Source organism: Schistocerca nitens, chromosome 3 (assembly GCF_023898315.1).
Source record: "Schistocerca nitens isolate TAMUIC-IGC-003100 chromosome 3, iqSchNite1.1, whole genome shotgun sequence".
Taxonomy (NCBI): domain Eukaryota; kingdom Metazoa; phylum Arthropoda; class Insecta; order Orthoptera; family Acrididae; genus Schistocerca; species Schistocerca nitens.
Genome location: NC_064616.1, coordinates 898561425 through 898588170, shown reverse-complemented (window position 1 = coordinate 898588170; position 26746 = coordinate 898561425). Strand labels below are relative to the sequence as shown.

At 41.0% G+C, this 26746-nt stretch overlaps 1 protein-coding gene across 1 annotated transcript in view; it reads right to left on the bottom strand.

The window, feature by feature from the left end:
• Nucleotides 1-26746, bottom strand: part of LOC126248956 (protein ERGIC-53) — a 94451-nt gene that overhangs the window by 55644 nt on the left and 12061 nt on the right. Inside the window, exon 7 of the mRNA XM_049950490.1 lies at nt 7455-7611. Coding sequence (XP_049806447.1) covers nt 7455-7611 — 157 coding nt within the window. The remainder of the gene's footprint in view (nt 1-7454; nt 7612-26746) is intronic.

Below are 26746 nucleotides of genomic sequence, written 5' to 3'. Positions count from 1 at the left end.
TTAAGTTTTATTTTCGTTTTTTTTCTCGTTCATGTTTTATTGTTGCAGTATTATTCTGAAATAACGGTATACAGTAATATCCTTTGTTAGAGTATCGGTTCTTGCCAGTCAAAATTACAAAAATTTAACTGAGAGCAAAAACAATGAAAACTTCCCGGAATTCTAAAAAATTCCCGGGTTTCTCCCAGATGAAAAAATTCCCGGGTTTTTCCCGGATCTCCCAGTTGTCCCGGGTCGTATACACCCTGAAAGCAAATGTAGGGTGAGTAACTGCTTCTCTATCCAAATGGTTGGCCAGTTCCCTCCCTGTGATACTCTAAGATTTGGAACCCAAGGAAAGACAACTGAACAGGCAGTGTGGCTAAAGTCAGAGAGAAAGTCATGAATAGCAAATATCACATGGTTACAAGGAGACTGTTCATTAAGTCACTACGAAGTCTAAACGTGTGTAAGGAAGTGTGCTTAATAAAATGTAGGGCTCTTTTAATGACTATTAGTGCCACACAACACATTCCATCAACAAATGGTGTTCTGAAAAGTGAGAGATGTAAAAGTATATCTCACTCCATCCACAGTTCTAAAGCAGTTAGTGTAAATTATGAAAACATGTTGGTAACTTCTGAAGAACTGAGAGGAGCAAACACCGGAAGGTCATGCACGCAACAGTAACTTTATGTCCTTGAACTAAATCAGTCCTAAATCATGGTTTGGGTACTAACCAAAGGGGGGTGGAGGCGGGATGTTCTACAGCAATTACCAGCAGCACATTTAAAATGTGGTTAGGCAGACACCCCGGCAGGGGCTTTGAAGTCATTCCTACTGGTAATCCTACTTGAGAGTGGGTGTCAGGGGGCCGATGCCCCTTGCACGCAAAAAGAATTTCATAAATTGGATGATTTGGATATTGCTGGCTGATGACTGCATAGGTGAGCAAGAATTGGTACCATCGGAACTGAAGGAGGATTCCCGCTTCAGCAAGGAGCCTGTCTATGGGGCTAGTCTAGAAGGTACCATTATGATGGACAGGGTCCCACAATTTTAAAGCTGAAAGTGCCACTGAGCCATAAACCTGGTAACCAAAGTCCAACTGAGGCGAGACCAGTGCACGGTAAATATGGAGGAGAGTAGCAAGATTCACACTACAAGTGTGGGCAAGGAAGCTTTAAGCTTTTGCATGCAACTAAGTCTTTAGCTGATGAATATGGGGGAGCCCTGTCACTATTTTATCCAAGAGAAGTCCCAACAATCGGGACTCTGCAACAACGTCTAAGTGCTGGGCACCCAATTACAGTTTTGGGTAAGGATGGGCCATGGTACAATGATAGAAATGCAATACTCGCATTTTCATGGAAAAGAATTGAAAACCCTGAGAAAGGGCCCAAGCAGAGACCCTTTGGATGGCATCTTGGAGCTGCCATTCAGCCAATGCTACAGATTAGGAGCTATACCGAATGTAAAAGTTGCTGAAACACAGTGCAGGGGTGGCCAGTTGTCCAACTAGAGGTCACTACATAATTGACAGCAATGAGGAAGAGTAACACTCAGTATGGACCTCTGTAGAATGCCATTCTCTTGGAGTCATGGAAAGCTATGTGATGTACCAGCTCTAACCCGAAATGACTGGTGAGATAAAAAGCAATGAAGAAAAATCTATAGGTTCCCTCTGAAGTCCCAGTCATGAAAGGCAGGTTAAATGTGATGGCATCAAGTGGTTGTGTATGCCATATGTAGGTCAAGAAAGATTGCAGTGAATTGGCATTTTAAAAGAAGCATGTCAGACTTCGGTTTTCAACCTAACCAGGTGGTCAGTTGAGGATCATCCCTCTTGGAAGGCATGCTGATGGGGGCATACAAGGCTATGCACTTCGAGGTCCCAGCACAATCGTTGGGCTACTATCCTTTCCAGAAGTTTGCTGAGCATGTTAGCGAGATTAATCTGTCAGCAAACATATGGGAATTGGATTTTTGCCTGGTTTAAGGATTGGGATAATGATACTATCCTCATCTAGCTTCTAGTCAAATACAGCTAAAGACTGAGGCGATGGAGTCCGAGTAACATTAAGATGTTGGATCACATGATTATGAATTCAATCAGGGCCTGGGGCCATACCATGTGATGAGTCAGGAGCCTAAAACATTTCCCAGTCACTGAAAGTTTTATTACATAATTCAGCACGACTGGGGTAGAGGATAGGTGTCTTCAACTAGTCATTTGTGCATTCAAAACATAGCCAAGTAAGAGGACGACGCTGATACTGTTGCACAGTGGGTTGCAAGGTGGTCAGCAAGAACAGTCTCATCAGTAGAAATACTACTATGAAGGAGACACAGGAGAGTTACTGATGTTTGGTGGACCAAACCTGGAATAAAGAGGCATGTGTTTCAAAGGAAGGGATGCAGTGCATCCAGCATTCCTTCATGTTGTGTTTAATTAGACAGCAAGCCTCAGCATGAAACCAATTGAAGCTTACGAGTGTGATCTGTGAAGATGTTGCAGGGACCTTCAACAATTCTGAATAGCTGTTGCAATGTCTTTGGTCCACCATAACACCGGCTGACAGCAGAGTGGTCCTGTGGAAAGGGAATAGCAGTTCCAGTGGCATGGTTGACTGCAATAGACACATCCCCCACGACTAATCAAAGCAATCTACAGCAGGCAAAGGTGACAGCAGATGTATGCAACAGCCAGTAAGTCCTTTTCCTACGGCATAAAGTCAAGTGCCGGCACACCAGTCAGGAACAAGAGAGAAGAGATGACTGTGAGAAGAGGCCTGCCAACAGCATGCTAACTGACTCTTCTCCAGGGCAACAACGTGACGGCAGTGAGCCCTATGTGGAGAGGACATAAAGTGCCGCGCCTGACTGCTTGTGGCCAGTTGAACAGCAGCATCAAGATTAGACACTTGTATAGCAGTGACTTAGGAATTGTATATACTGAAGAAGCTTGTTTATTTTGCATGTCACCCTTTGCTTGTGGCACATCTATGTAACACAAAGTTAAAGTATTGTAATTACTCATTTTGTAATAAAACTCATTAATACGATTTGCTTAAATTGTTGTCAAGTGATCCGAGAAAGTAGGTTTCCTAGACACACCATATTCGACGACTAGGCAGGATTTAACATTTGGTGACAAGAAATTGGACTGTTCCCATAGCGGCAATATGTTAATGCTTCAGAGCCACCAAAGCATTTTCGGTTTTTGTCGTGGGCTTGTGTGTTTTGCTGGCGCCTTAGTTCTACCTTGACTTTTCTTAGCAGGGGTGTGTCTACATATTTTAATAGTGTCTTTTCTATTTAGTGTTTTCAGGTGGGAATTGCAGAAATTTTCTTTGCTTGTGTGCTTATTTTTATTGCTTGCTTTGTCTGTTTATCACATTTGTCTCTTCCAAAATGAACAACCCACCTCTCTCATCCCATGCTCGGGTGCCTCAGCTGGAGGCGATAGATGCAACGTAGCTAACACAAATGTTTCAGTTCCAGATACAACAAATTGCATCTCTGCTCAATACTGAACAGCAGCTATTGGTGAACTGATACTAATGCTGTGCGAACTACAACAACTGTAGCTCCAAGTGCCGTACCGCCTTTTCGCCAGTTTAACAAAAAAGATGACTGACTCTAGTGGTTGTAACAGTATGAAGCACACATAATTGCTCACAACGTAACAAGTACTGTGAAACTACATTCCTTTTTGTCAACAGTAGACAGTGCACTGTTTCGCCTCATTCAGAAATTATTTCCTAACACCACTCCGAGTGAACATTCCTAAGATCAGGTTGTAGATTCGCTAAGTATTATGACCAGAAAGATAATGTGGTGGCAGCTAGGTACCAATTCCTTCGTTGCAAGAAAAGGTCAGAGCTAACGTATTGCAAGTGGGTAACAGATTTTAAATGTGCATATGGTGCTTTATTTTCAGATGTTCTGCTGTGTGATGCAATTGAGCGCAATTTAACTCATGTCAGACCTAGAGAACAGATTTAGGAACAGTCAGATCCATAATTTCAGCATGTAGTGCAAATACTAGATGAGTACGATTCAAGATGCCGTAGCAGCCGATAAATATAAGCAGCCACCAATTTCTCGGGTTGAGAAAGAATTCACCCTTCACAACTGTCTTCTGTGATAGGGAGAGGTGGTGTGATGGGAGATAAATTTCATCTCCCAGCTACCACCAGTTTCTTTTGTGGGGTGACATTAAAACACATTACAGTTTATTGGGCAGCTCTAACGTAACTGTTGTAACAGAGAAGATGGTATACTGAATAATGGCTTCCCCACTCTCTTTAGTACAGCATGTGGATCTTCAGCTATTGACAGTGTGGTCTGTAGCCTCAGTTTTTTACTCTTTTATGCAGTGGAAGATACACAGTGAACAATGTGATCACTAACCAGTCAAAGGTCAGCCACATGAAAATGAGGCAAATGGAAAAATGAGCAACAGTTCTGTTGTGTGTGTGTGTGTGTGTGTGTGTGTGTGTGTGTGTGTGTGTGTGCGCGCGCTTTCCCTTGCCGCCACCTAGCGAGTAGATTTTTTATCTGTCTGACGCAGCATACTAAGTATGATGGATAACTGAAAGAATATCAGTTCTTTATTAGGTAAAGACATCAGACTGTAGAATGGACAAAAATTATTTTTCTCAGCTAATAGTTTTTGAAAAACTGGATGATAAGCATTTCATACTGGCCAGAATTCTGTGTATCAGCACAGACACCGGCATTTGCCAATCAGTACAGCCATACCAAAAGCCACCTCAGAATGAATGCAAAAGATAACATCTGTAGCAGTGACAGGGTTAATCCAAAAGTATTTACCATCTATCAAAAGTTTCCACCAAATTTAAGGAAACTCTCTATTATTTCAAATGCAACTGTCATAATTGTTAATACGTTTCTCCCACTGTGAGACATGACAGTCAATGCCTTTATGGAAAAATGTTAGTGGCTGCCTACGGGACCATGACTGTACCCAGGCACGTAACTCTTCATGTGAAGCAACTTCATGGCCATGAATGTCTTTTCTCAGGGATCCAAATTATGGAATTTTCATGGGAAGAGATCGGGACTGGGTGGAGCATGTGTAAGGGCTTACCAGAGAAACGTCTGCACTGTACTCTAAGGAACCATGGCAACATACGAGCAGGCACTTTTTTTTCTTTTTTTTTTTTTTAATGCAATTCCCATAATTTTGGAGCCCTGAGGAAAGATATTTGGGGCCACTGATTTGTTTCAGATGAAAACAGTGTCTGTCTTGTATCTAAGTGGGATAAACATCACAGTTATGGTAATTACTGTTGAAATAATAAAAAGTTCTCTTACTTTTTTATCTTTCTCATTCACATGTGACTGCCCTTTATATGTTGTACCGCCACAGCTCCCATCATGGTATTTGGTCACTATAAATGGCTCAAAGACCAGTCTACACATCCCATCATGGGCTGAGCGATTGTTTCCATTCATCAGGGTGGCAACAATAACAATCAAATTTCCATTGGATTGTGTTTGCATGTGTGTCAAATACCTATTTTTAATAATGACTCAGTTTGCGATAGTACCACCTGTCAGTTGATATCTACTTTCACAATTTTGATACTACAGAAGGAATGATCCAGGGCAATTGAGGCTGCTGGACCCACAATCATCTGCGGTTTCATGCCCTTCTCATAGTACTTGGTTTCGGTAGGAGTATCCAGGTAAGAGTCATGAAAAGATTTAGACCAATCTGTCATGCGGCCCAATATCTGCACCATTTGAAGTCCCTGTCATTAGGGTATGAGGTTGTAGCAATTAAGGCAGCAGGCGAGGAAGGAGCAAACATCTGTTAAGGTTGGGATGGGCAGGGGGAGTAGGTTGCCCTTTATCATATGGGTTGAGGGGAACCTCAGTAAAGGAAAGGGGGTGAGTCCCCTCCCTCACATGAATGGATGAATTAAGATAGTCAAACAATCAAAGATCTTTAATTCTTTGACTTTACGTTCCCCTCCAGAGACAGGGCAGGTTGGTGATTGGTGGGAGTGATCCTCCCTGCAACTGATGCAATGAGATGGTTTTACATACAGGGTACCCTCATGTTGTGGTTGTCCGACATTCTGTCCACACTGGTTTATTCAATGAACATGTGGCCCAATTTCAAACACTTTATGCACCTCGTTATGGATGGTACAATGGGCGTTACAATACACTGCTAGACCATAATCTTAACTTTTTCCAGTAACAAAGTCACCCTCAAAACCCATGATAAATGCTTCATTGTCAACATTGTTATCTTCAGGCCCTTATCAGAGCAAACTGATAGAATGGACACTGACTTTCCGAATCTGCACATAATTTCTCATTATGTTTGAAATACAAGGTCCCTGGGAATATCAAACCCTTAACCATTCAGTATTTTGGTTCTTGGGGGGATAACTGAAAGTAATATCGTGAAGTTTGTTGCAGAGTAACAATGCCCGTGACTGGAAAGGAGAAGGGTGCTTTAATCAGCATAGATCCCTTCCACACTGAAGTGACCTCACCATATTTGACGTCAATTTTCTCTACAAAAAATAAGGGTTTGGTATCTGAAGGACTGCCCACCAGTCCTGGGAGTTTAAGCACATGTGTCTTTGCTTGTTTGTCTGGTCGATTTTCATCTCGATTCATAGCTAATGAGGGTAAACTTATCTGATGAAACTGCTGGTGCCATATGACCACTAGCATGGTTTAGCTTTATTCTCTTAATTATGACTATTTTGTCATGGTGCCAACCCCTACCTCACTTGGTGAGGGAAGGGAAGGAAAGGTCTGTCTTCCACTAGGTGTCATCCCTCTAAAGCTATGGTCACCTGGCATGGAGGGTGTTGAGAGTTGGTCCCATGTTCCATTTAAAATAGACCCCTGGGTATTCATGGTGAAGGAAGAGTAGATACACCAGCAGCACATTCCCTGTAATCAGGTAGCTACCATCATAGGGGTAACCTGACAACCCCAACCCCCATCAACCATCTACTGTGTACTGGGTGACTTACAGACAAATTTTAAAATTAATGTGGTGGTCAAGCTTGATAACAGGACATTTGTTAAATGAACCAAAATGGGTGTGTCATTAGCAAAAGGCAAAATAGAGTTACGAAAGCAGAGACTGGGGGGCAAGGCTGAGTCAACATCGACTAGAGTATCCATTGGAGGTTTAAGTCGAAGTGATAAATATAGGATAGTGTTGCAGCAAAGGAAGAGAAGAAAGGCTGCAATGCTCTGGAACTTACCATGTATGGACTCACAAAAGAATGGGGAGAGCTAGTACAATTCTTTCAGCTTCTTCAGATATGGCAATTTCTACAACTGTCAAATGCTTTTATAATTTAACAAGAGTCGTGTGAAATAATGAGAGTAATAAACATTGCTCTTATAACTACTACAGGAAATGCTGTAATGGACTTAAAACACTACTAGTCATTTGTTTAGACACTTACTCTTCTTTCTGCTGTTCCAACTTCTTCTGATAATCTGCATATTCCTGACTGAGTTTCTTCTGCTCCTCATCAGTGACCCGTGCTAGAGAGGGCGGTGGAGGTGCTTGCCCAGGAGGATGCAAGCTTGTGGTCAGGAAGTGGAGAACATCGTGATCATCTATATAAACAAATTTCAGTGTTATTAGCAAACATTATAACAAAATGTGTACAATTTGTACTACTCAAATGCATCCAAGATCATTAACAAACTGCAAATGAAGTTCATATATTTCCACAATATTAAACTTTTGGGCACAGCACAATATGCACAATCTGTATATCAAAGGACATTAGATGAGCGAGTTACTTGCATAGAAACCACCGCACGATGAAAATGAATTCATGGATGCCCTTTCAAATAGCCACCTTACGGTCAGAATGACACAGGCAGAGTGACTTTCTAAACCCATATGGAATGGTTGTAATAAAATATCAAGATGTTTTGATCTCAGAATCAAACATGGAATGCTTCATCCTCTCCTGTCTTTCGCATTCAGGTTGTAAGAACAAAATTACGGTAACACCTCCATGGCTGCAAGTCACTGCCAATAGGCTAATAGTGAGAGAACCTTCCAGAATGAGTTCGGATTGTTATACATCATATGTCAAGTTCATCCTACTGAGAGTAGATGTTAAAATCCCATGGAAAGCATATAGGGACGACCTCCTTCCACAAGCTACCTTGTCCACAGTTACTTCCAATGATACATGAAAAAGACCAGCACCTGCAGTTTCAGTTTGTGAATACTTTTGTAGATCATTATCTCTGAATGAATTATGGGATATCAAGAATGAAACTATTTGGAGATAATTAAGATGTTGAAATTAATTAGAAACAGATACAGAATTGCAGGTGTGATTAAAGTTACTATTTGAACATTTTTGACAAGTTCTTTTACATAATTTAGAATATAATTATACTGTGCTGTATGGACAGTATGAATTCATTGTTTTTGGACATCAAAATAAAGGTAGAAAAAATACACGAGAACTCACACTGAGCATAAGTTGGGGTGTATCTTCTTACTGTTGTCAGCATGTGGAACATGCCGCCATGTTAGAATTTTTACATGCTGCTCTCCAGTGACTGACTATGCAATCAGTGTTCTATTTAAAATTCTTTCGTTTATTAGTGGAAAATTTTAGGCTTTGAAGTTGAAACATGCAGTATCATAGACGTTTGTGTTTTGTAGGAGGCTCACTCTGCATCTTGAGAATCTTTGAATGAAGTGCTTAATTTTCACCTTGTTACTGCAAACAATGGGTGTAAAATGATATCCCAAATGGATTAATAGATGTCACTATGGATGAGTAGAGTTAATACCATGTTTACTCCCAACTGTTTCATACTGGAGGTGAGGGTATTAAATTCAGAACTTTAGTCATTTGGCAGCGGTCTTTTTGAAAGTTGAACATATTTTTGACTGCCTGTTTACAAAAACAACAGAATAGTGTCTAATGAGGTTGCACCATAATTAGTGATGACTATACATTTTGCTTTTGGGTAGAAAGTGCTCAACATATCAATTCAAGCTCTGTAGTACATAAAGATTTCTATACATCAGGTTCCTGGAAAAGACTACGAACCCAACAATAAAACCTTTCAAGAACAGTTGCAAGCACATGTAACTATTAATCAAATATGAAAAAGTAAAAGCATTTATCTGTCTAAGACATCTGTTCAGGACCAATTGTGTACAGTCAGTGACCAGAAAACTTTGGTATCACTTCTGTCTTCAGTGTGATGAATCAGTATTCTTACCTCCCAGTCTGTCACTTGAAATGATTAAAAAGCTGAAACAGGCCTGAAGTGAGTGTGAAGTTATTAATTTTCACAAAAAAGGTGACAGCCTTGGTGGAGTAATGATTTTAACCTTCAACACAAGCACAAAAGGATGAAGAATTGATCAAATAACACACTTTCCTACATGACAAAGAAACAACTATGAAGTTTTGCGATATGTAGGCTTAATATGAGGGCTATCCACAAAGTACATTATGTTTTGGAATTAAAAATAAGTGAAGTATTGGAAATTTTTTTTATTATATACAGATGAAAGCCAAACTTAAATACTACTTTTCTACATAGTTGCCATTTAAATTAAGGCAGTTATCGTAGCGATGGACGAGCTTGGAAATTCCTTCGTCGTAAAATTCGGCTGCCTGCGCCTTCAACCACGTGGTTACCTCTTCTTTTGGGATAGAAAAGGTGTGATTTTTGTGGATTTCCTGGAAAGAGGCACTACAATAAACTCTCAAAGGTATTGTCAAACTCTGCACAACCTCAGAAGAGCAATACAAAACAAGCGCAGGGGAAAGTTGGGCTCAAAGATCTTGCTGATTCACAACAACACCCGGGCCCACACGGCAAATGCCACTTGTGAAGTTCTCGAATCTTTTAAGTGGGAGTTGTTTCCTCATCCGCCGTACAGTCCCGACCTGGCACCGAGCGACTTCCACTTATTCCCAGCAATGAAGAAGTGGTTGGCTATGCAGCGTTTTTATGACGACACACAGCTTCAAGAAGAGGTAACCACGTGGTTGAATGCGCAGGCGGCAGATTTTACGACGAAGGAATTTCCAAGCTCGTCGATTGCTATGATAAGTGCCTTAATTTAAATGGCAACTATGTAGAAAAGTAGTATTTAAGAGTGGCTTTCATCTGTATGTAATAAAAAAAAATTTCCAATACTTTATTTATATTTAATTCCAAAACGTAATGTACTTTGTGGATAGCCCTTGTATTTCAAGACAAGTTTTATCAGGGCAATGGATAAGAACCTGGAGAATAGAAAATTAACAGTTTTGAGACTGAGATGCAACATATGCAATTCTGAAAATTATTCAGTCAAAGACTGACACAGTAAAAAGCAAATACCTTGAAATTAAAGGAGACCACTCACTGAAAAACAAAAGTGTTAATGTCCATAGACACACACAAAAGATTGAAAACTTGCTAGCTTTCAGTTATCCTTTAACGAGCTAGTACACACACACACACACACACACACACACACACACACACACACACACACACACACACACACACACACCTATGCCCTGACAGCTCTGAGGGAGGCATCTGGATTGCCAGCTAGGAGAGAGGGAGAGAGAGAGAGAGAGAGAGAGAGAGAGAGAGAGAGAGAGAGTGTGTGTGTGTGTGTGTGTGTGTGTGTGTGTGTGTGTGTGTGGAGGGGGGAGGAGACTGAATGGAAGGTACAGGGGCAATGGGTTACTTAAGATTGAGGTCAGGACAATCACAGGAACAGAGGTTGTGTTGTAAGGATAACTCCCCATCTGCATATTCTGAGAAGCTGGTGGAGGACGGAAGGATCCAGATGGCTCGTGTTGTGAAGCAGCCACTGAAACTGAGCATGTTCGTCAACTTTGTTCTTGGCAACAGTTTGGCAGTGGCCATTCCTAGTTGGTAGCCATAGCAACATAAAAGGCTGAGCAGTGTCTACAGCAGAGTTGGTATATGACACGACTGCTTTCACAGGTGGCATGGCATCTGATGGAGTAGGACAAGCCTGTGACAGGACTGGAGTATGATGTGTTGGGTGAGTAGATTGGGCAGGTCTTGCACATTAGTCTGCTTCAGGGAATGGGAGGGGTACAGGGATGAACTAGGATTGGTTCCAGTGTCGCCCACAGAAGAAACACATGGAAGAGAGACAAAAACTGTACTCCGCCCAGAACACAGAAATGTCACATGGAAGTCAACAGGGCTTCACACACTCAGTATTACTGTCGATATGTTAATATGACAGTCTCAGGGCGTGTATTCTCATATGTCAATAGTGGAAACACTGACAAACAATATTGATGTCAACCAAAATAGTCTCACTATTACAAATAGGTACTAAGTGCATGAGGGCAAGCATTATCGGTCTGACAATCCATCCTTATGTTGATCACATTTTCTTAGTTTCACTTCTGTGTAATACAGGTGGTATGTGCTACATTCAAACAATTTGAAATTTTAAACTTTTTAAAATTAACAAAAATGATACCTTCTTTTTTAAGAGTTATAGAAATAACCCATGCCTATGTTATCAGTAGGGACTTGAAAATGTAGCATCTATTTTTGTTAAAATTCGTATCTATTTCTTGCAAAATTTGTGTCCATTTTCATCGAAATTGGCATCTATTTTCTTTGTTTGTAAATGATTAGAAGCACAAATTTAAAAGATTGTCACACTGCACGAGTGGAGACAAACAAATTATTAGTTCTTTGAAAAAGGCTGCTAAAGTGCTGGTTTTTGACTGGAATGTTTGCTTTTGCAAAAAATTTCAGTACCTTTTTCTTCCAAAATTGCCTTTACTTTTTTCATTTGGCTGCATTTAAGCTTTCAAAAATGATTGTTCTGTTGAAAAGCACCAGCATTTTCCCACCAGTTGAGTGAATGTGTCTCCGATATGAGGTGTTTCTGGACATTGTCTTTTTCCACCCAATCTGAAGATTAAAAAGTCTGCAGACTATTAATTTTGACTTTTTGTGGGCATTCATAGCCCTACGACCCATGCTTGATAATGCTACAGGTAGAACTGACAAGGTACTTAGCACAGAAGTAGAACCAAACTTACAGCAACTCAATTTTAACGTTAGAGCAAGAATTTTGGTGCCATTGAAAAATGTTACAGATTTGGTTTTCCAATCACTATAAAGCAGATGGAGGGCACTATAGGCTACCGCTGCAGATGGCCACAAGCTTAAACAGACTACAATTTTAACTGCCATAGAGGAAGGAGCGGTGCAGGGAAACAAATCCAACCCTGCCTCCATTTCACTGGGCAGCAGCCTACATCAGAACTAACACATTGTCATCAGAATTAACACATTGTCACAGGGATCACTGAACTCTTCTGATGTTGTAAGGGTCGTAATCGAAATCTGTGATGGACCAGGATTAGTAGCTTCACTTATTTGAAAAAAAGAAATAAGAAAAGGGCAATGCACAACACAAAGCATTATTCAGGGACAGCTAACACCCAATTGTTTAAGTTAGAAGATTATTGTTAACAATTTAGTTCAGGCTCGGTGTCTAACGCTATTCGATACAACTACAGTTCAAAACATCCATCACCTAATTTTCCATGTTAAAACTGTCTGCTTTATAACATCTTTTGAACTTTAGCTAACAAACAAAGGCATTTCTTTCTCATAAAATGCTAGGTCCCATGGCTGAGTAGTACATTGCATTGTGCGACATATACCTTAAACAGACCATTCAACCATCTACACTGCAATGGCACCAGATAACTGAGCACAATGGTACATCGTTGCTTTCATACACTGTATTTTGCAAATAAGTTCTTGCACACATTATCTTTCCAAATTGGGCTTTGCCAGATGATGTACAATGCCAGTAACTGCTTACATTTTCGATACTGTATGCAGAAAATACAGCAATTTCAAATTATCCCTGATAAATAGATCATCTGGATCAATTCACTATGAAAGAGTGTCTATTAAGTAATTTCGCATTTATTCGTGTTTATCGCAAAATGCGAATTTGTCTGGTCCCAAGTGATCAGTTATCAAAACTATTCTTCAGATGTTTATATTTATTTACAGGTCGTGAACATTGTTTCTTTACTAACGGCATTACAGAAATCTGGAAAAGAAATTTGTAAGACTACTATTGTAAAACAACCTAAGTTAAGAAATGATGTTCTTGATGCATAAATAAAGGTAAACATCTGAAGATGGGCTAAACATAGAATGGAAATACCTTCGAAAGTGCATAATTTGTTGCTGCGTCGGGAAATGGGTGCCATTCATATCAGTGCATTGCTCCATAAACATTAACTTCACTGCCACTATAGTTCTGACTTTGTGCACTAGCAGTGCATTTGTCATGTCATGTGATGAGGTGGCCCACAAACTTAGGTGAGCATGTGAATCAGGCCCGCCCACAGGTCACCAAAGGTTGCCCATCCCTGGACTAAGACCACACGTACGTTCATTGGTTCATTGGGTGGGTGACAGAACACCACCGTAGGAGAGGTAGTAAGGATCTCGGGTAGACTGTCCCTCACTTCAGGGCAGGATGAGATATAATCAAAGCCCTGGTTAAATTGTTCCAGTCCAGGGTGATACTGGGTGATGAGGGGGGCACTCCTTTGTAGCTGATTATTGGGGTAGGAGAGGATTGGTGGTGTGAGAGGATACGCCATGCGAAATCTGTTGTGGACTAGGTTGGGATGGTATTGGCTGTCTAAAGGCCTTTGTGAAGCCTTCAGCATACTGGACAAGGGTGATCTTGTCACTGCAGGTATGTCGTCCATGGGTGGCTAGGTTGTACGGGAGGGATTTTTTGGTGTGGACTGGATGGCAGCTGTTGAAATGCAGGTACTGTTGGTGGTTAGTGGGTTTGATGTAAAGAGGTGTGGACTGAGTCGTCAGAGAGGTGAAGGTCAGTGTTCAGGGAGGTGGCACGTTCAGTAGAAGAGAACCTGGCAAAACAGATGGGAGAAAAAGTGTTGATGTTGTGAAGCAATGTAGATAGAGGGCCTTGGCCCTGAGTCCATATCACGAAGATATCATCAATGAACTTTAATCGAACAAGAGGTTGGGACTATTGGAAGACTAGGAAGATTTTCCCTAGATGGCCCAAAAACAGGTTGACATAGCAGGGTGTCGTGCGAGTAACCATGACTGTGCCATAGATTTGTTTGTAAACCTCTTCAAAGGAAAAGTAGTAGTGGGTCAAGATATAGTTGGTAAGGTGTATAAGGAACGAGGGAACACCTTTAGAGACTGAAGGATGTTGGAAGAGGCAGTGTCCTGTAGTGGCAAGTCCATTGGTATAAAGGATGTTGGTATATAGGGAGGTGGTATCAACAGTGTCAAGTAAGGATCCAGAAGGTAAATGGGTGGGGATGGTGGAAAGTTGGTGAAGAAAGTGGCCATTATCTTTGACGTGGGAGGCTAGGTCTCAGGCAATTGGGTGGTGGTGTTGGTAAACAGTGGAAATTCTTTCAGTGGGAGCACAATAGCCCAATACAATGGGGCATCCATGACTGATGAGTTTGTGGATTTTGGGGAGCATGTAGAAGGTGGGTGTGTGGGGTATTGTTGTGGTGAGGAGGGAGATGGACTCAGGTGAGAGCTTCTGGAAATGACCTGTGGATTTCAGTAACGACTGGAGGTTATTTTGTTCAGGTAGTCAGGGATGATGATTAGGTCTGGATCTCTTTTCAGGCTGTGTATGTTTGTCTTTCCTTCTGCTGAAAGATCAGTGTTCTTCAAAAGGCATCTAGAGATGGTTGGTGAGGCCAAGTTGGAGGTAAGGAATTCCTGGGAGATGGCTAGGGGGTGGTTAGGGGAGTGGTGGGGGGAGGGTCACACTTGAATGGTGGTATGAACTGTGAGACAAGGTTCAATGTTGGGATTAGGTTTGCTTTGGTCAGAGAGACTGGTGAAGAAGACGTGTTTCCACCTTAGAGATCGTGAGGAGGAGAGAAGTTACTTGTCAAGTCCAACATGGTTAAATTTGAGGGTAGGGCTGAAGGTTACACTTTTGGACAGGAATGAAACTTCCGTGGGACTGAAGTTGCTTGGGTTCTGGGTTTTTAGGAGGGAGTTTTGGGAGATGTGGTTAAATTGAACGAGTCTGCCTTGCAGGGTCTGGGTGCTTTGAAGGGCTAAAAAGGGAGCTCACAGTGAGACGGATGGGTGTTTATGGATAGTGATACCCTATAACAGGAGTAGGATGTCAATGGATTGGACAATTTATGGAGTTGGTATCTGGAATGCTCCTCCAGGTTTCGGAGTGCAAGGGTTTCTATTTCGGAGCTGAGGTGCACGTAGTGAGGACTGTACAATAAAAGTATCTTGTGGAGCAAACAGAGGTGGTTCTAGGGTATCTGTGCCAAGGAGAGGTATTTTTGCAGTACCAGTTCCACGAAGGATAGCGACTGGTAGAACCTGAAAAGGCGAAGTTCATTACGAAAGGAGGGATTGCATCCAGAGTAGGGGATTTTTATGGTTAGGTCACTCGGGGATTGAAACACGTGTTAGACTGGGTTTTAGCCAGGGAAAAAGATATTTTTCAGAAGTGGTGCAGGAAGACGGAGCAGGGATCCATTGGGGTATGGATGATACGAAATGAGAAATGACATGCGAAATGGGCAAGTGAAAGTGTAAGGTGGTTATAATGAGAACTGGATAATATAGCAAGAGCTCATCAAGTGGAAAGGACAGAAGAAGTAGTGCTGGGAGCAATAAGACTGTTCTGTGGTGTGACAGTAGTTGAAAGTGTGTAAGATACCATCACACGCGAGAATGAAGAAGGAAAGAAAGTTCTGACAGGAGGAACTGGTGAGGAGGGATGAGTGAATTCAGAGTTTAAATGTACTGGTTGGTCGCTGGAAGGTGGTGTAACTGTGATCTTGTGGACAGCCGTAATGGTTGCAACTGGAGCTCCAGGGTGTCACAGAAGCCATGCATGACCATGTCACCTGTATTTGAAAAACTGCCATCCCTTCCTCCCACACAGCCCCCATCCTCCCAACATACAAGAATCAGCTACAAAGGAGCACCCCCCTCATCACCCAATATCCCCCTGGACTAGAACAACTCCTCCACAAAGACTTTGACTATCTCTCATCCTGGCCTGAGATGAGGGACATTCTACCTAAGATCCTTCCCACCCTTCCTAAAGTGGTGTTCTGCCATCCACCAACATCCTAGTCCATCCCAATGAAACTAGTTCCCAACTCCTCCTCACAAAGACCCTATTCCTGTGGCACACCAAGGTGCAAGACATGCCCAAACCACCCACCCAGCACCACCTGTCACAGGCTTGTCCTACACCAACAGAGCCCTGGTCACTTACAAAAGCAGGCATGTCATATACCAACTCTGCTGAAACACTGCACAGCCTTTTATGTTGGTTTGACTATCGACCAGCTATCCACCAGGATGAATGGTCACTATCGAACTGTTGTCAAGAACAAAGTTTACCACCCAGTGTCTCAACAGGCAGTTGAGCACAACTTGCTTAATTTCAATCGCTGCTTCACATCCCAAGCCAGCTGGATCCCTCCCTCCACCATCAGCTTCTCTGAACTATGCAGATGGGAGTTATCCTTACAACACATCATCTGCTCCTGTAATCAGCCTAGCCTCTGTATCAGGTAGCCCACTGACTCTGCACCCTCCATCCAACAGCCCCCTTCTTCCATCCTGTCACCCTTCCTAATTCACATCGCCTTCAGCATGTGTTTCTTCTCACCGTCAGCTAAATCATGCCAGCCCATATATCTGCCCCCTCTCCCTCCATATTCCTAGCCTGCAAACTGGGCACCTCCCTCCAAGCTGTTAGCCACACTCCCCCAGTCACTCTCACCTCCCTCTACCCAACCCACCCAACACTACCCTCACCGCAACCAGTCCGCACTCTGAAAAACAACACTGATTCCACCAAAAAAGGGCATTGATGCTACCAAGACTACCCAGCAACATGCAAGGGGGGAGGGGGGGGGGGGGACACGACACAGGCACACATGCGCGCGCGCGTGTGTGTGTGTGTGTGTGTGTGTGTGTGTGTGTGTGTGTGTGTGTGTGTGTGTGTGACAACTCTGACAGCAAGTTTTCCATCTTTTCCATGTGCCTTTCAACAACTTACCACTTCTGCTTTTCAGTGAGTGGTCCCCTTTAATCCTCAAGTACTTATATTTTACAAGAATTTTCATGAAACAGTAAAAAGTAAGGAATTTTAGAAACTGAGGAATGAGATATGTACTTACGTAAACCATTGATGTTAGTAAAAAACTAAAAAGCAATCTTTCCCAATTACTTTCCCCAATTCCTTTTTTGCTTTGATGGATTCTGGATAATTTATACTGTTGGTCAAAAGATGCTTCCTATCTGTTCCCCTTCTTCAGCAATATTCTTCAGTTTCCCCTATCATAACAAATATGTATCTACATGCAGCTGAGTCTTAAGAAACTTTAACAGAATGAAGATAGTGAAATACTGAATGACACAAGAAAGCCAATAACTATCAAGTTTGGTTTGGATATGAACAGTGAAGGAAATCGGCCATGTCCTTTTCAAAGGAGTCATCCTATCATTTGCCTTAAGGAATCAGAAAACCACAGATAACTTAAATCTTAAATGGCTGGGTGGAGGTTTGAATCCCAATTTGTAAAATGGTTTTCTTGTGCTTTAACCACTGTGCCACTTCATTTTGTATAAAGCCTGATACATAACTGAAGATAACTATGATTATTCTACACATAAAGCTAATTAACTACTGCATCTGTACTGTTGGCTCAGGATGTCATAGTCTTGTTAATGTGTTGTGTGCTTTTATATACATACTATAAATTTAAATCTCCACTGTACTTTTCTGTCTTTATGTGAAGGCTAATCTTAGGAACTACTGCACTGATTTTGACATAGTTTTCACTAATGGAGTGATTCAGGAGGAAGGTCTGTCTGTCTGATTTATTACTACTAAGGCAGACATGAGCCAGGGCAGGTCACTAGTCTTGTAATAAAAGTGGCATAATGCACTTCTGCAAAAATTAAATTAATTAATATGAGAGTAATAAATGTGTTACTGACTTGCATTAATTTTCCAAGTGTATATGTGGTTTTAAAAATGATAAAGACTGCAAGACATTGTCGAAGGTTACTGAAGGATCAAACTGAGGTTAGGACTATGTTTAATACCTCCTCAAATGTTACCACAGGGCATTATAAAATATGGGGACAAGTTATCTAGTTAGTTACATGTTCCACTGATCAATCTCACAGTAACCATTATGATGTGGAACGTGTCAAGTGCATAAGAAATTCACACACGAATCAAGAGTGTAAGAGTTTTTTTTTTTTTTTTTTAAGCTTAAAATTTTTATTGTTGTTGTTGTTGTCGTCGTCGTCTTCAGTCCTGAGACTGGTTTGATGCAGCTCTCCATGCTACTCTATCCTGTGCAAGCTTCTTCATCTCCCAGTACCTACTGCAACCTACATCCTTCTGAATCTGCTTAGTGTATTCATCTCTTGGTCTCCCCCTACGATTTTTACCCTCCACGTTGCCCTCCAATACTAAATTGGTGATCCCTTGATGCCTCAGAACATGTCCTACCAACCGATCCCTTCTTCTGGTCAAGTTGTGCCACAAACTCCTCTTCTCCCCAATCCTATTCAGTACCTCCTCATTAGTTATGTGATATACCCATCTAATCTTCAGCATTCTTCTGCAGCACCAAATTTCGAAAGCTTCTATTCTCTTCCTGTCCAAACTATTTATCGTCCATGTTTCACTTCCGTACATGGCTACACTCCATACGAATACTTTCAGAAACGACTTCCTGACACTTAAATCTATACTCGATGTTAACAAATTTCTCTTCTTCAGAAACGCTTTCCTTGCCATTGCCAGTCTACATTTTATATCCTCTCTACTTCGACCATCATCAGTTATTTTGCTCCCCAAATAGCAAAACTCCTTTACTACTTTAAGTGTCTCATTTCCTAATCTAATACCCTCAGCATCACCAGATTTAATTTGACTACATTCCATTATCCTCGTTTTGCTTTTGTTGATGTTCATCTTATATCCTCCCTTCAAGACACCATCCATTCCGTTCAACTGCTCTTCCAAGTCCTTTGCTGTCTCTGACAGAATTACAATGTCATCGGCGAACCTCAAAGTTTTTATTTCTTCTCCATGGATTTTAATACCTACTCCGAATTTTTCTTTTGTTTCCTTTACTGCTTGCTCAATATACAGATTGAATAACATCGGGGAGAGGCTACAACCCTGTCTTACTCCCTTCCCAACCACTGCTTCCCTTTCATGTCCCTCGACTCTCATAACTGCCATCTGGTTTCTGTACAAATTGTAAATAGCCTTTCGCTCCCTGTATTTTACCCCTGCCACCTTTAGAATTTGAAAGAGAGCATTCCAGTCAACATTGTCAAAAGCTTTCTCTAAGTCTACAAATGCTAGAAACGTAGGTTTGCCTTTCCTTAATCTTTCTTCTAAGATAAGTCGTAAGGTCAGTATTGCCTCACGTGTTCCAGTATTTCTACGGAATCCAAACTGATCTTCCCCGATGTCGGCTTCTACTAGTTTTTCCATTCGTCTGTAAAGAATTCGTGTTAGTATTTTGCAGCTGTGGCTTATTAAACTGATTGTTCGGTAATTCTCACATCTGTCAACACCTGCTTTCTTTGGGATTGGAATTATTATATTCTTCTTGAAGTCTGAGGGTATTTCGCCTGTTTCATACATCTTGCTCACCAGATGGTAGAGTTTTGTCAGGACTGGCTCTCCCAAGGCCGTCAGTAGTTCCAATGGAATGTTGTCTACTCCGGGGGCCTTGTTTCGACTGAGGTCTTTCAGTGCTCTGTCAAACTCTTCACGCAGTATCGTATCTCCCATTTCATCTTCATCTACATCTTCTTCCATTTCCATAATATTGTCCGCAAGTACATCGCCCTTGTATAGACCCTCTATATACTCCTTCCACCTTTCTGCCTTCCCTTCTTTGCTTAGAACTGGGTTGCCATCTGAGCTCTTGATATTCATACAAGTGGTTCTCTTCACTCCAAAGGTCTCTTTAATTTTCCTGTAGGCAGTATCTATCTTACCCCTAGTGAGACAAGCCTCTACATCCTTACATTTGTCCTTTAGCCATCCCTGCTTAGCCATTTTGCACTTCCTGTCGATCTCATTTTTGAGACGTTTGTATTCCTTTTTGCCTGCTTCATTTACTGCATTTTTATATTTTCTCCTTTCATCAATTAAATTCAATATTTCTTCTGTTACCCAAGGATTTCTACTAGCCCTCGTCTTTTTACCTACTTGATCCTCTGCTGCCTTCACTACTTCATCCCTCAAAGCTACCCATTCTTCTTCTACTGTATTTCTTTCCCCCATTCCTGTCAATTGTTCCCTTATGCTCTCCCTGAAACTCTGTACAACCTTTGGTTCTTTCAGTTTATGCAGGTCCCATCTCCTTAAATTCCCACCTTTTTGCAGTTTCTTCAGTTTTAATCTACAGGTCATAACCAATAGATTGTGGTCAGAGTCCAGATCTGCCCCTGGAAATGTCTTACAATTTAAAACCTGGTTCCTAAATCTCTGTCTTACAATTATATAATCTATCTGATACCTTTTAGTATCTCCAGGGTTCTTCCATGTATACAACCTTCTATCATGATTCTTAAACCAAGTGTTAGCTATGATTAGGTTGTGCTCTCTGCAAAATTCCACCAGGCGGCTTCCTCTTACATTTCTTAGCCCCAATCCATATTCACCTACTACGTTTCCTTCTCTCCCTTTTCCTACACTCGAATTCCAATCACCCATGACTATTAAATTTTCGTCTCCCTTCACTATCTGAATAATTTCTTTTATTTCATCATACATTTCTTCAATTTCTTCGTCATCTGCAGAGCTAGTTGGCATATGAACTTGTACTACTGTAGTAGGCGTGCGCTTCGTATCTATCTTAGCCACAATAATGCGTTCACTATGCTGTTTGTAGTAGCTAACCCGCACTCCTATTTTTTTATTCATTATTAAACCTACTCCTGCATTACCCCTATTTGATTTTGTATTTCTAACCCTGTAATCACCTGACCAAAAGTCTTGTTCCTCCTGCCACCGAACTTCACTAATTCCCACTATATCTAACCTTAACCTATCCATTTCCCTTTTCAAATTTTCTAACCTACTTGCCCGATTAAGGGATCTGACATTCCACGCTCCGATCCGTAGAACGCCAGTTTTCTTTCTCCTGATAACGACATCCTCTTGAGTAGTCCCCGCCCGGAGATCCGAATGGGGGACTATTTTACCTCCGGAATATTTTACCCAAGAGGACGCCATCATCATTTAATCATACAGTAAAGCTGCATGCCCTCGGGAAAAATTACGGCCGTAGTTTCCCCTTGCTTTCAGCCGTTCGCAGTACCAGCACAGCAAGGCCGTTTTGGTTATTGTTACAAGGCCAGATCAGTCAATCATCCAGACTGTTGCCCTTGCAACTACTGAAAAGGCTGCTGCCCCTCTTCAGGAACCACACGTTTGTGTGGCCTCTCAACAGATACCCCTCCGTTGTGGTTGTACCTACGGTACGGCTATCTGTATCGCTGAGGCACGCAAGCCTCCCCACCAACGGCAAGGTCCATGGTTCATGGGGGGAAATTTTTATTACCTACTCCATTCCCTTATAATTCCTATTCAAGAATTTATCTATGGTAAAGAAGGAGTTGTCAAGGAGATATGATTTCAATTTATTTTTCAAACTATTACTGCTGTCTGTCAGACATTTTATTTCATCTGGTAATTTATCGAAAAGTTTTACAGCAGCATATTTTTACCCCTTGCAGTGCCAAAGATAGGTTATGCAGAGGATAGTGTAATTCTGTCTTTCCTCTCTTATTATAGTCATGAATGCCATTGTTGCTTTTAAACTGGTCCATGTTGTTGAGAATATATTTCATTACTGAGTAAATGCACTGTGAGGCTGTTGTAAGAATTCCTAACCTTTTAAACAGATGCCTACAAGATATGAGAATATGAGCCCCACACATTTTTCTAACCACTTTCGTTTGAGCAGTGGATACTTTTTGCCTAAGAGTTGAGTTACCCCAAAATAATATTCTGTGTGACATAAGAGAGTGAAAGTATGCAGAGTATGCTAGCTTGCTAATTTCTATATCCTCAACATTAGCAATTATTCTGATTGCAAAAGTCGCTGAACCTAGTCACTTTAGGAGATCCAAAATATGAATTTTCCACTTACGATTCTCATCTACACACACCCAAAAACATAATATGCTCTATACTGGCTACTGACTTCTGTTGATGTGTTACATTTATTGAAGGAACTGTACTCCTTGCAGTAGAAAATTGGATGTATTGTGTTTTTTCAAAGCTCAGAGCAAGCCCATAAGCAGAAAACCAATCCATAACTTTTCCAAAGACATTATTTCTATAATTTTCTATTGAAGCTTCTTGTACTGGATTAATAATGATGCTTGTATCATCAGCAAACAGTATCAGTTTAGCTTCTTGTTTCAGATAAGAAAGGAGGTCATTCATATACATAAAGAACACAAGCAGACCCATGATCAACCCCTGTGGAACACCTAATGTAATTTCACCCCAGTTGGATAAAGTGGGGAAACTTCCTTGCTTAAATCTTACTGAAACTTAAATCACTTAAACCATATAAAGAAACTTTTTACTTCATGTTCTGTAGATGTGACTTAAACCTCTCACATGATGTTCCATTTATACTGTAGAATTGTAATTTCTGTACCATAATGTCATGGTTCACACTATCAAATACTTTGGATAAGTCACATAAAATTGGTGACATTTTACTATTTAGACACTATTATGTGGGCAGCATAATTTTATATTGCTGTTTCAGTAGAACAGGATTTTTGAAATCCAAACTGTGATTTACTAAGTATCCCACTACTGTTGAGATGGCTAACCACTCTTTAGTAGATTACTTTCTCGGTGAGTTTTGAAAATGCTGTAAGCAAAGAAACTGGCTGGTAATTATTGACATCTGTGGTGTCCCCTTTTTTGTAGAGAGGTTTGGCAATGGCATATTTTAACCTGTCTGGGAAAATACCTTGAGTTAGTGATGCATTACAGATGTGACTCAGAACATCAGCTGTAACTGCTCCACATTGTTTTCATATCTGGTCAGAGATGTCATGTACCCCAACATAACATTTATTTTTCAAAGATTTAATGATTTACCTTATTTCACAACAGGTTGTTAGATGTAAATCTGACAAGGAATTTTCAGAACTGACTTTTCCATGTATTACTTGGCTTTTTCTTGTGAACTATTCTCACAAATTTTTTTCACCTACACTTAAGAAATGGCTGTTAAATGGATTAGCTATTTGTGTATTATTGGTTAAGTTGGTCTCATCTTTAGTAGTAATACTACCTAACCCAGTGGTTACTTTTCTTGTCTTTCTTCTAACAACATTCCATATTAATTTGATTTTATTGCCTGAGTTGTTAATTACACTTATTAATACACATTTTTCATTTTTGTTAAATTTTCTGACAACTTTTCACAGGATGTTCAATAATTTTTATAGTGTAAAATTACTTCTGGGTCTTTACTAATCTTTGCTGTCTCATACAATTTTATTTTTCTTACTGAAGATATTTTAAAACCTATAGTAACCCAATGTTCTTCGAAAACTGTTTCGTGTTGCATTTAGTAATTTTTTGGGACAACAATGTTCAAAAAGAGATATAAATTTATCAAGAAATGCGTTGCATTTATCATTAGCATTTGGCTCATTATATACATCTCCCCAATTAACATTCTCTCTCTCTCTCTCTCTCTCTCTCTCTCTCTCTCTCTCTCAAGTGCACTATAGATACCGGACTGACCAGCCTTACACTTTTACTTAATGTTTTCTGAACTGCACACTGTGGCAGGTTTTGTAAATGTCTAATTGTGGCTACAGCCAAGCGATGCTTATTGCCATCTTCACTGCCTGAGTATTTCAGTAATTAGTTGAGGATCACAGATAACAGATTTCTTTGATGTAAAAGAACGCGAAAGGAACAAAGGACATGAGGACTGCTACATAGAAGAAGCATTGAGAGGCAGACAGGTAGATAAAATATAGTAAAACCCTGAATTAATGAATCCACTTTTAAGGAAATCCTGCTTTTAAAGAATATTTCCATTGGTCCTGGTAAAACTCCCATAAGAACAATGCTATTTCTCCCCACTTTCAGAAAATGTTCAATTTTGAAGAATAAACATGAAATCTTTTGCAAATTCAAATTCAGTTTATGTGCAATTCCCAACACGTTCAAGTGAGTTTCTGATTTCCTTCCATTTCATTTCACACAAGTCATTTCTTGTCATGTGGCACAGTAAATGGTAATAAATTCAACCAGCCAACATGCATGTATATCATCATCTATAACTCTACTTGCCTTTTAGCTATACCGGCAGATGTGCTTAATGAGCCTGAAATCATGGCCTTTGTTGAAAAACACACACACACACACACACACACACACACACACACACACACACACACACGCGCGCGCGCGCAAACTGCAGCCTCTAGCAGCTGAAGCCACACTGCAAGCAACAGCAGCAGGCATGAGGGCGGGAAGGGGTAGTTATTTGTTTACTCAAGTGCCAGAGTTTTCAATTTTACTTTTGTGGAGTTATAGACTGCAAATGTTGAAAGTTTACAGTTCAGCAGAAGATGACTATCATTCGCAATGTCAATGACAATCTTTAAGATAAATATTTGCATTATGCTGAAGAAATGTTGTGTTCCTCCTCCAAACTGTACAAGTCATCTGCAGCCTCTGGACCTCGGCATAATACACGTTAATAAAGTCAAATACAGAGTAGCAGTTGTTCAGAAGTCAATAAAATTCTTTGAGAGGAAGGAAGCCATGAGGCTCAGCCTTGTACAGGCTGTGTGTAAGTTTGTCTCTGTAACATAACAAACTATGTTAAACTGTTTCACAAAGGCTGGCTATGGTACATCAGTTGCTGCAAGACGACATTGTTTTAGAAGAAAGTAAAAAAACTGCTACTTTTGAAAATGCAATATTCCAGAACATTGTTGTGGTGGTGGTGGTGGTGGTGGTGGTGTTGTTCTGACTCTTGTACCTGAGACTGCTGCAAATGAAATGCTTATGATGGAACACAAGTAGCACCTGGAAAGGAGGAGGAGGAGGAGGCAAATTAGAGCACTGCGTCAAGCTTCACTCTTGCTGTGCAAGGAACTGATAGTATCAGGTACGTATTTTCCTCTTTCAATGTAAATTAATTGATTCTAACTTATCAACACACTGGAGCAACAACTTCCATTACTATACAGTGTGCTGGAATGACAAAACAAGGCTTCCTGCTTTTTTTTTTTTTTTTAAATGAAAGATGTGCTCTGTGAAAACTGTAATAATTGTGTATTTACTGCATTTAAATTATTATCACATAATATTAGTAATTTTGTAATTAAATAGCACTTATATCACTTAAACATGCTTGAATTATGACGTGTGTCACTCTTTCTATGTACTCTCACAAAACCTCCAGTTAAGGAAAATCCCTATTTAAGGGAAAAAATTTTGGATCCTCAGATATTCATTAAAAAGGGATTTAACTGTACTGCTACATATTTAGCTATCAGGCTATACTGCTTGCATTACATTACTCAGTATACATTGTTTTCTTCCTCTGCTTTCGCATGTTTCCTTGTCACCTTCTGAATCAGACATGCTTCCATCTGGTTGGTTTGTGGGATTGAAGGGACCAGACTACTAGGGTCATCAGTCCCTTTTCCCATGAACTTTAAACACCCACAAGGAATAAAAACAAACAATGGAGATGACAAGAGACAACACAGGACAAGAAAGACACAGACAGAAGAGACCAGACAAAAGGAATTAAAACTCACACGGAGTGTGACAGTGGTTGGCTCACCATAGGAGAAAAATAAATAAATAAATAAATAAATAAATAAAACTCTAAATCTGCCATCGCAACGTCAGTCATCTGATAAGTGCAGGAAGCGTATCAGGCAGCGCAAACGTCTGCCTGGGCGGAGTTAAAAGCGGGCAGTCCAACAAGATGTGTACCACTATCAAAGCTGACTCACAGCGACAAAGGTGGGTTCTCGCGGTGCAAAAAATGGCTGGGTGTCATCCAGGTGTGGCCAATGCGCAGCCGGAAAAGAACAACAGAGTGCTTGCGAGAGACCTGCAAGGAGGAGCGCCACGCACCAGTAGCCTCCTTGATGGCCCGAAGTTTGTTGGGTGAAGCAAGGGCGCGCCATTCTTCACCCCAGGTGCGAAGTACCTTCTGCCGCAAAACTGACCTCAGGTCACTCTCTGAAAGGCCAACCTCCAAGGCTGGTGCACCAACAGCCTATTTGGCCTGCGTATCAACACGTTCATTTCCCGGGATGCCTACATGACCCGGGGTCCACACAAAGATCACAGAGCGGCCACAACGGGCAAGAGTATGGAGGGACTCCTGGATAGCCATCACCAGAAGAGAGCAAGGTAAACACTGGTCGATAGCTCGTAAACCACTCACGGAGTCACTACAGATAACGAAGGACTCACCTGAGCAGGAGCGTATATACTCTAGGGCGTGAGAGATGGCGACCAGCTCAGCAATGAAAACATTGCCAGCCAGCAATGAGTGTTGTTCATAATGATCCCCTAGAGTAAGAGCATAACCGACATGGCCAGCAACCATCA